We start from the raw sequence: 11,461 nt of genomic DNA on the forward strand, positions 1-11,461 counted from the left end.
CATGGGTAATAAATGCATTTAGCATTAACTCATTTTTTAAAAAGGCTTCATTTTATGTACACTGTAGTAATTATTCTTACTTACACTGTAACTAAGGTTTGCTTTAACTTTATGACTTTATGACCTTCCACACTGGAGTTAAAATTTAGTCAATTCACTGGTGTTGAACTTACAATATAATTTTATGAGCTGTAACACAAATACAAGGAGAGATTAAGAAGTGCATTCTCTATCAATATGAATAAAGACGAGGCTTCCTATCTCTAAGGAGCTTGGGTGGCCTCGTGGGTAAGGAGTTGAACTGCCAACACAGAGGAAGCTGGTTTGACTCAGTCAGCTGTTCCATGGGAGAAAGATGGGCAATCTCCTCTTGTGCAATTGATAGCCTCTGAAAAGCCATTAGAGGGTCAGCTATGAGTCTGTTCCAACTCAATGGCAATGAATTGAGTTGCTTTGTGTTAACTAGGATATGAAAAGTCATTTGTGGTTTTGCTTAGGTTTTCTTTTTCTTTGTTTGGTTAGTATGTTTCTTTTGTTATAGTTTCCAGCTCACCAACCTTATGATTTTGAAGGATGGTCCCCATCCTGTGCATAACTGGTTTCTTACACTACCGGGAAAAGCCTGCCAGGAACCCTGAACATGGCCACGTGAACTCAGAAGCTTATCCAGTAGGATGGCCCTGCCTAAATCTTCAACTCTTAGCAAGTGGCTCAGAGATTGTGGAGAGAGTGGCTCCAATGACCTGTAGGGTCAAGCCCTAACCACAGAGATCAGAGAATACTCACTGGTCCCCATGACATCTGACCCATAAATATGCATTATTTGTTGTTGTAATTTCAGCTGACCCTCCAGTGGGTTTTCAGAGGCAGTTAATCTCAAAGGAGCAACTAGTGAACTTGAGCCGCATGCCTTTGGGATTGCAACACACCATTAGTTAGAACTTTTCTCAGTTTCAAGAATAAAGAATTCAATGCATACTAGCTTAAGAAAAAAAAATAGAAAATCAATTAAGCCAGGTAATTATTATAGAAGCAGACTAAACTTGTTTAATACTTCATGAGTTGCTCAACTTGGGACTCTAAACAGGAAAAAATGGAACATTCAAACTCATTGCCTGGGAGTTAGGCGAGACTCATAGTTGACCCTCCAGTAGATTGTCTGAGGCTATCAGTGACACAGGAGGAGATCACCCAACTTTTCTCTGTAGCGCAGCTGTGCAACTTCCTACAGACCACGCCACAAAGAGGAATCCATTTATCCCTCTCCTGTGTGATTCTGCTTTGTCAGTGTTGGCAGAATTCTCATCTCACCAAAACAATTCAATGCTGAAAGAAATAACTGGCAGTGCCGTGGGCTGTCTCTTTCCAAATTTGCATCCAATATTAAAGAGAGGAAGTCACTTCCCCCAAAGTTCAAGGGAGAGTCTAGGAATTGAAGTTCTTATTGGTCTAATCTAGATCATGTGTCTGTGTCTGAATTACTGACTGTGGTCAAGAAGATACAAGACTGAGTGTCTAAGTCTAAACAAGATTATCATTCACCTGAGACCTAGAGACTGAGAGTAGGAAAGGGAAACATTGAACTGAAGTCATTACAATAAGGTTTAATCAGTGGGCCAGTGTACTCAGTGGTCTTAGAAGCCAAGCCGCGGCAAGACCCCTACTGTGTATGACAACACAGATTAAGATTCTGTAACACATCAAGCAGGCATCAGTTAGTTATTTAATGAAACAATAAGATTAGCATTTTCCTCCTTGTGTACTCTTTCAAATAAGATGTGCAGTCTCCTCTCATCAAGATTTACAGCCTCGGGAAACTCACAAGAGGGCCACTATAGTGAACTGACTCACTATGGGTCTGGTTTTTTAGAGGGGAAGGGAATATTCTTGTAAATGCTACTTTTTAAACAAAATTTTTATTTTGTTATCTTGAAAAAATTTTACAGAAAAGTTAGTTTTTCATTCATTCATTGTTGCACATTTGAAGAGATTGAGATTGTACACAGCTTTAGTTTGCTCGGCTCCACAGTCAACAGTCTTGGCACCAGCAGCCAGGAAATTAAAAGGCGCATTGCCATGGGAAAGTCTGCTGTTAGGGACCTCTCCAAAGTACTGAAGAGCAATGGTGTCTCTCTGGAGACTAAGGTACGTTTGATACAGGCCATGGTCTTCGCAATCACTTGTTATGCATCAGAGAGTTGGACAATGACCAAGGAGGGTAGAAGGAGAATTGATGCCTTTGAGCTGTGGTGCTAGAGAAGAGTATTGAGAATACCATGGACTGCTAGGAAAACAAACAGATTTGTCCTGGAAAGGGTTAAACCGGGTGGCTCCTTGGAGGCAAGGATTCTGAGGCTCTGTCTAACATACTTTGGACATGTTGTGAGGAGAGACCGGTCCTTGGTGAAGGACATCATGCTTGGGAGGGTGGAGGGACAGCGTATGAGGTGGATTGATTCAGTGACTGGGATAATCGGGATGGGAGTGTCAGAGTGTCAGAGACAGTGCAATTGGCACAGGACAGAGCGGAGTTTAGGGCTGTTGTACATAGGGTCGTTATGAGTTGCAAGTGACTCGACGGCACATAACAACAACAACAACTTCCTCCCTTCTCTCCCACTTCACTTTTTTGTTTTTTTTTTAAATATTCATTCATTTTTGCACAGTTACCTCCCTCCCTCTCCCCCCAGTCCTCTTTGTGATGTACCTCTGATGCTGGGCTATTGTACATATAATGCCTAATCATATATTCCTTTTGAACAGTTCTTTCCTTCATCTATTCCAGTGCAAAGTTCATTATCCATCCACTCTTATCCTATTCTCCTACCAAACCTTCATGTCAGAGTCATTTTGTAACAGTGATGCTATACAGTATTTGTCCTTTTGTGACTGAGATATTTCATTCCGCATAATGTCCTACAGGGTCGCCCATGCTGTGTACTGTTCTATGAATTGATTGTTTCTCAGCGCTGTCTAGTATTCCACTGTATGAATATACCATGGTTTTTCTACCCATTCATTTGTTGATGACACTTGGATTGCTTGCATCTCTTTGCTATCATAAATAATGCAGCAATAAACGTAAATGTGCATATATCTGTTTGGATGGCAGTTCTGGTTTTTTTAGGGTATATTCCCAGTAGTGGCATTGCTGGGTAACAAATGGTGTTGGAAAAATTGGAAAACTATCTGTAAAAAAACTCAAGCAAGTACTACAGTTTTCCTCAACATACACATTCTACATCTGTTCACCATCCACACTCTTTGCTGTGAGGTATTTTCATAAGCATGCCCTATTTTTTTATAGGTCTCTTTGATCCAATATTGGATCTCAAAACACATTTTCTACAGTGCACCTTTTGAAAAAGCTCAGTTTTTTGCAATTTTAATTCTCTTGTTCTAAATCGTCCCAAAATGCAAGACCTAATTCCCCATAATATTAAACAAGCTGTTTAACAAAAGTAGCTTGACCTCAGTCTCTCTTGATGCCTTCAAGCATCAACACTTCCTGCCTTTAAACCAAACTGTGCCAGACACCTGGCTTCTCTTAATGTTTGTTGTAAGACCTATGTTGATGTGACCCAACTTGATGTACAGTGTATAGGCTTGTACAGGCTTCCAGGTTCCACATCTCCCAGTATAGTGTATATCTCGAATATTTGTAATAAACAAAAACTCAGCTGCAGTCAGGTCACACTCAGCTCATAGTGATTCCTGCTGGCTCCCAAGGCCATCAACTTTTACAGGATGAGACTTCCCAGCTTTCTCCTGAGGAGTTGCTTGTGGATTCAAACTACTAACCTCTTGCTTAGCATCCCAACACACAACACATTATACCTCCAGCACTCCTTAATACTTGTAATAGCTGACCCTAAAATTTTGAATGTTTTAAAGATACAAATATCATGGCACAGGACACCCTTTCCTGGGCCCAGCTGAGGCCCGTGGCAGTGCCGTAGGATGGGATCCTGCATGGGGGTATTTGGCACAGACTGTGGCTCAGGTGGATCATTCCTGCTGGTGCTTAAAAGAGATCCATATTTGTCCTCATTCCCAAAGAAAATTACCCAAAAGAATGGAGAAATTATATCATAATATCATTAATATCACGTGCAAGCAAAATACTGCTGAACATCATTCAAAGATGCCTAGAACAGCACATTGACAGAGAACATCCAGAAGTTCAAGAGACGTTGAGAAGAGGCCGTTGAATTAGGGATTATCATCGTTGATGTCAGATGGATTCTGGCTAAAAGTAGAAAACACCAAAAGGATGTCTATGAGTTTTATTGACTAAGCAAAGGCATTTAACTACGTGGATCACAACAAACTGTGGCTAACATTGATAAGAATGGGAATTCCAGAACACTTAACTGTTCTTATGCAAAATCTACACCTAGATAAGAAACTGTTGTTCAAGCAGAGCAAGAGAACACTGTGTGGTTTAAAATCAGGAAGGGAGTGTGCTAGGGATGTATCCTTTCTCCATACCTACTCAATCTGTATCCTGAGCAAATCATTTGTGAAGTTGAACTTTATAAAGAGGAATGCTGCATCAAGACTGGAAAAAGAGTCAGCAGCAGCCTGCATTATGAAAATGAAACAACTTTGGTTTCTGAACGTGAAGAGGATTTGAAACAATTGCTGCAGAAGTTCAAGGACTACAGCTTTCAGGCTGGATTACATCTCAGCATCAAGAAACCAAAGGACCTTACCACTAGGCCAACAGGCAACATCATGATGAATGGGGAAAGGTTTGAAGTTGTCAATGACTCCACCTTGCTTGGGTCAACAATCAAGACCTTTGGTACCAGTAGTCAGGAAACGGGATGCGTACTGCATTGGGCAAATCTGCTGTCAGGGATCTCTCTATACTACTAAAGAGCAATGACATCAGTTTGAAAGCAAACATGTGCCTGATTCAGGCCATGATCTTTTCAGTCACTTGCTATGCATCCAAAAGCTGGACGATGGATGACAGAAGAATTGATGCCTTTGAGTTTTGATGTTGGAGAAGAGTAAGAATACCCATGGACAGCCGAGTGAACAAAAGTCTTGGGAAAAGTACAGCCAGAATGTTCCTTGGAGGCAAAGATGGTGAAGCTTCATCTCTCATATGTCAGACTAGTTGTTAGGAGAGACTATTCCTTGGAAAGGGACATCATGCTTGAGAAGATAGATGAGATGGTCAGAGAAAGAGAGGAAGATCCCCACGATGGATTAGCACAGTCACTGCAGCAATAACCTCTAATGTGTCAGGTTGTAAGGTTGGCACAAGGTGGGAAAGGTTCAAATCTGCTGCTCATGACGTTGCTATGGGTTGTACTCAGCTGGAGGTGACCTTACAACAAAAAGAGCAAGTCTGAGATTTGAAAACATGAACATGCTACATTATTTAGATATATTGAGATGCTTTCTAAGTAAGAAATGACAATTCACTTTGCTCCTAAACTACCTCATTTTACATACACTTCATTATTTCACCAGTGTATAAACCACACAAGTACAGGATTGTTGTTGTTGCTGTTGTTACGTGCTATCGAGTCAGTATGACTCACAGCCATCCTACAAACTAAAGATTTGAACCCTGTTCTATCCTGCACCGTTCTCACACTTCCTGATACACAAGAGCCCACTGCAGCCGTTACTACATCAATCCATCTGGTTGAGGGTCTTCCTCTCCTTCACTGACCCTTTACCCTCCTAGAAACCAAACAAACTCGTTGTCGTAGAATTGGTTCTGATTCATTAAAACCCACCATTGGGTTTCCAAGGCTGCAAATCTTTACAGGAGGAAACTGCTCATCATTCGCCCAAAGAACAGCTGGTGGCTTTGAACTTCAACTTTTCAGTTAGCAGCCCAGTACTTTGCATGCTACGCCACCAGGGTTCTTTATATAAGTCTTGAAGGCTTGATGTAAAGTGAAAAAGATGTGCCTATGTCTATAAATCAGCCCTGGAACTAGTGACAAGAGGTTAAGTCAGCTATGAAAGTGGTGCCTCTCTTGAAGGAATTCATACCCTAAAAGCCCTCTGAAGATGAAGTCATGAAGGATAAGGGTCAGGGAAGAAGCTCCCAGAAGGCAGAGCTGGGTCTTGAAGAGCAATACACAAGGGATTTCTTCCCATACAGTACAAATGGGGCTTAATGAAAAAATGGCCCTATGTCAACAGCAGAGAGACTTCCAAAGTCTGTCCATCACCACTGTAAGCCTGTGCATGCCATGTATCTCCTATTCTTCCATCTTCTCAATGAAAACTCCCAAAGTCATGCTAGATTACTAATACAAGGGGCCAGAAAAATCTCAAGCCCATTTTTACCAGTTTATTTGTCAGGACCATGAAAAGAAGTTATTGAACACTGACCTCAGGAGAGAAAATAAAGGACAGAGAATGATGAGAAGACCCACAGGTGACAGATCTTATAAAATGATGGCCAAAAAAAAAAAAGTCCCATTAAACATGAGAGCTCAAGTTAAATTTCAAAAGAGATGTCCTTGTTTGGACCTAGTATGGGATATAGGGTGAGAAAGGTTAACAGCAGAAGCTCTTCTGAGTTTGATCTGGTTCGGAAAAACAGAAGATCAGGAATAAACAAAGATCAACACAGACAGGTCACATGTGCAGAAAACACTTGGTCCTTTCGGCAACAGAAAAGAGAGATTTGAGATGTGCCACGTAGGTTACCATCACTTCTCTTGGTCTCTCTGATGGCCCAGAGAAGCATTTCAGCAAAGACAAAGTAACCCAAGAACAGCCAATCTCTCCAAGGTCAAGAATTGAAAAGGAAGCTGGACCAATATAAACACAAAGGAGTCAAAATGAAAAAGTATAGAGAGCAGGAGACTGAGAAGTGGATGAAAGATGTTCACCAAAACAATGTGGTCCAAGCCAGATAAAAATTGTAAATGTAGTCATTATCGTTAGGTGGTGTGAGTCAAGTATGACTCATAGTGACCCTATGAACAACAGACCTGAACCCCTGTCCTATCCTGTGCCATCCTCATAATTCCTGACACATCAGAGCCCATTGTGCAGTCACTATGTCAATTCACTTGGTCGAGGGTCATCCTCTCCTTCACTGACCCTCTATCTTTCCGAGTATCATGTTCCACTCCAAGGACCATGTCCCTCCTTGCAACATCGCTGACCCTCTATCTTTCTGACTATCATGTCCTTCCTTCAACATGTCTGAAGTATGTGAGGTGAAACCTCATCATCTTTGTTTGCCAAGAGCACTCTGGCTGCACCCTCTCCAATACATATTTGTTTGTTCTTTTGTTTTGGCTGTCCATGGGATGGTCAGTACTCTTCTCCAACACCACAGCTCAAAGGCACCAATTCGCTCAAAGGCATCAATTCTTCTTCTGTCATCCTTATTCATCATGCAGCTCTCAGATGCATAGCAAGTGACAGGGCTTGAATCAGATGCACTTTAGTCCTCAAAATGACATCATTACTCTTCAGTCATTTAGAGATGTCCCAACACTGTAATTAAATACAAAATAATCACTTCCAAGAACCTTCACAGAAACAACACAAATAAATGGAAGAAACCAAGGAAGAAATGGGGAATCAGAAGTGAAGATTAAATGTGATTTCTGGAGGCTTAGTGGTAATGAGCGACGCTGTCAACCCTCTGAAAACCTGCTGGAGGGTCAGCTATGAGTTTATCCAACTCAAGGGAACATAACAACAACAACAACAGCTTGCAATCACAGAGATGATAGGGGAAATCACCACAAAAGGATTGGACAGTAAACACTGACACTTAGGAACTGTAAAGTGAAGATTAAATCCAATACAAATATTATTGTAAAACAGCAGAATGCAAATTATATACCTTGATGTTATAAAATGATCCCACAAAAATCAGTAGGAAGAGGAGGAAAGAAGAGGAGATGTTGAGTGAGCTTTACTAACTATAAATATATAGTAGTTGAGAGTCAAGAGTTATCACGTAAAACTGGCAAATCATAAAGGAAGACAAGTGAGCTCAAGATTTAAAGGCAAAAAACTAGAAGAGGTGTCACCAACAATAGTGTGGTAAAGAAGGAACGTTCTTGTTCTCCGCCACTTAGTCAGAGGTGACTCACAGCCAAACTCCAGGAGGTTTTCAAAGGCAAATCGCACAGGAGGGAGCGCTGGTGGCTTAGTGGTAAGGAATTACTCCACCAACTCAAAGGTACATGGGTTGAATCCACCAGCTTCTCTGCAAAAGAAAGATGGGTAATCTCCTCCTGTGAGGTTTACTGAAAACCCTCCAGGGGGTCAACTAAGGATCAGTTTCAATTTGACAGCACACAACAACAAATGACTCCTGAGATTACGCATTGCTCTCCTGCAGAGAAGATGATGGGTTTGACCTGCATGCAGTTTACAGGGCAATTCCTTACAACTGATCAACCTAATCTACTTCTTAACAAGGAGAGCATTGAGGTTATTAGATACAATTGCAGTTATGAAAATAACCTCCAAAACAGCCATCTAAACCTTCCCAAGTATCAGAAGAAACATACAGATGCACACACAAATAAAATAAAGATGAGTGCAGGACTGTAAATAGCTATACTTCATTACAAGAATATTGTAGGTTCAATTCCAGAACACTACAATAAAGTGAAAACAAAATCCACACCACTGGGCCAAATGACTGTATTTTAATGTTACTGTTATGTGCCGTTGAGTCAACTGCAATCACAGTGACCCTAAGTACAGTGGGTCTGAACCTTACCCTATCCTGAGCCAACCTTACTGTCTGTGTTACATGTGATCTCATTGCCACAGTCACTGTGTCAGTGCATCTCCACAATCAACACCCAGGGTAACAGTGACCAAGAATTCAAAAGACATATCACACTGATAAACTCTGCTATCAAGGACCCCTTCGAAGTGTTGAGGAGCAAGGATGTCAGTTTAAAGACTAAGGTGTGCCTGATTCAAGCCATGATCCTTTTTAATTACAACCTATGGGAGTTCTGGTGGCCTAATGGTTAGGAGCTTAGCTGCAACCCCAGAGGCATGCAGTTCAAATCCACTAGCTACTCTTCAGGAAATGGTTGAGCAAGTCCTCCCTTACTGCCTCTGAAAATAACGCCTCTGAAAACCTGCTGGAGGGTCAGCTATGGGTCAGCTCCAACTTGAAGGCACATGAAAACAACATGCGTCTGAAAGCTGAACAATAAATCAGGATGACTGAAGAAGAATTGATGTCTTTGAGCTGCGGTGCTGGAGAAGAGTGATGAATATCTCATACACTGCAAAATGAACCAATCAAGATGCCTTGGGGGAAGCACCACCAGGGTGCTCCTTCGAAGTAAGGATGGTGAAATTGCATCTCACATACACTGGGCATGTTGTCAGGAGAGTCCAGTCCTTGGACAAGGGCATCTTGCTGAGAAAGGTAGAGGGTCAGAGAAAGGGAGGAGGATCCCCAACAAGAGGGATTGACACAGTGGCTGTAACAATGGGCTGGAGCTTATCAGGGATTACGAACACTGTATAGAAGAGGTTACGTTTCAGAACTGTTGTTCACAGGGTAATTATGAGTTATAGGCAATTGGACAACACCTGTCAACAACATGTGTATTTAAGGAGCTCTGCTATGCATCAGAGAGCTGGACAATGCCTAAGGATGACAAAAGATCCCTTTGAGTTGTGGTGCTGGAGAAAAGTCTTGAATATATCACGGACCATCAAGACGACAAATACGTCTGTCTTGGAGAGGGTGAAATCAGTCTCTCCTTGGAGACTAGGGTTTTGAAGCTCCACCTCACATACTTGGGGCATGTGGCCAGGAGGGACCAGTCCTTAGAGAGGGACATCATACTTCAAAGGGTGGAAGGACAGCACAGGAGACAAAGACCTCCAGATGAGATGGATTGACACAGTAACTAGGGCAATAGGGGCAGGCATGTCACAGTCAGTGAGACTGGCTCAGGCCAGGGCAGACTTCAGAGCTATTGTACATAGGGTCACCATGAGTCGCAGGCAACTCGATGGCACATAACAACAACTGGGGGCATAGTGCATAATGCATCAAGTTGCTAACCAAAAGGCTAGAAATTGAAATTGGTCGGTCAGTCCCCAGAAGAGAAATGAGGGCATCTCCTCCCATAAAGATTTAGAGCCACAGAAACCCAGAGGAGCGTCTCTATGAAGCCAGACTTGAGCAGTGGGTAAATAGTCTAGCTAGTCTATTACACCCGCAACAAGCTAAGGAAAACATTTCCAATATTGTGAGGCTTGCCAACAAGTGACACAGAGCATAGCGCTTATAGACTCACTCCACACGCACAGGTGTCCATAAAGCTTCAGTGTGTGAAAACAATGGTGAGCCTCCACTCTTCTGACGCTGTAAATAATAATCAGAGGAGACAGCCTATATTCCTCCCAACGTGTCGCTGGTAAGTTTGAACCATCATAGAGCCACAGCTTTGGGGTCAGCAGTGCAACTCCCTACAGAGTCAGCTATCAGAACTCCCTGGTATGTGTGAAGCTCAACAAAACAAGCTATACCTGTCTGTGTGATCACCTATCAAAAAACTTAGTCCTAATAATGCAAATGTTCCAATTTGAGCTAACCAAACTTCACTGGGAAGTTAGGAGGTTGAATAGTCTTCGACAGCAAGGTTGAAGTCAGGAAATAATCTCTCAAATGGAAAATTCAAGACAACGGGGAAACAAAGGCCCAAAGGATCAGTTAAAGGAAATGAAAATGGTTGTCGCTAAGGAGGCAGGGGAAAGGTGAGAAGCAGAAATAAACAGAGATTGCTGTTTTCTGTCAAAAAATATAGACCAACATAATCTTTATACAGACAATGCACATAAAAGGTACTATTTTTAAAATGAAACGTGAGCTGAGATGAATAGTCTGAGTTCAGGGGACCAGTTTGCATTTCTCACTCAAACCTTTTCATGAGGTCCTTTCTAATGAAATGCTCCCTAGCCATTCACTATGGGGGAGGAAAAGCGTTTTCACTTAGCCTGGTCTTTTCTTGAGAGTCACAATGACCGCATTAATTTGACAGTGTTTCATAAGCCTCCTTTGAACCTCAAACTGCCAGGCGTTCCAGGACTAGCAAAGGAAACGTTGACAAAGCACTATTACACACCACGGCCTGCGGAGGAAAAGATATTAGCCAGCATAAGGATACCTATGGTGGTGATGACTGTTCCAGCAAAGAAAAAGGCACTTCCAAGGTCCCAGTGGCTGCTGTTGTTGGACGAGTTTCCTATGGGGCTGACTCCCGCGTTATCAGCGTCAAGGGCGTGCTGCAAAGACAGTGAGAAGGCATCAGGCTTGCTGAGCAAGGACTGGCAATAGGTTTCAATAGCTTATCTCCCCCTCAATAACCTAACGTGATCTTCCAAGGCTGGTTAAGAAAGAGAACACAGCCATAAAGTGACTATTAGAAAATGAGTGTTAAGTGGGGGGGGAAATGAATATATATCTATATCA

At 42.1% G+C, this 11,461-nt stretch overlaps 1 protein-coding gene across 1 annotated transcript in view; it reads right to left on the bottom strand.

The window, feature by feature from the left end:
• Positions 1 to 11,461, bottom strand: part of KCNK10 (potassium channel, subfamily K, member 10) — a 223,881-nt gene that overhangs the window by 77,683 nt on the left and 134,737 nt on the right. Inside the window, exon 3 of the mRNA XM_006896020.1 lies at positions 11,157 to 11,274. Coding sequence (XP_006896082.1) covers positions 11,157 to 11,274 — 118 coding nt within the window. The remainder of the gene's footprint in view (positions 1 to 11,156; positions 11,275 to 11,461) is intronic.

The sequence above is a fragment of the Elephantulus edwardii genome, unplaced genomic scaffold (genome assembly GCF_000299155.1).
Source record: "Elephantulus edwardii isolate Elephantulus edwardi_28Jun2011 unplaced genomic scaffold, EleEdw1.0 scaffold00179, whole genome shotgun sequence".
Taxonomy (NCBI): domain Eukaryota; kingdom Metazoa; phylum Chordata; class Mammalia; order Macroscelidea; family Macroscelididae; genus Elephantulus; species Elephantulus edwardii.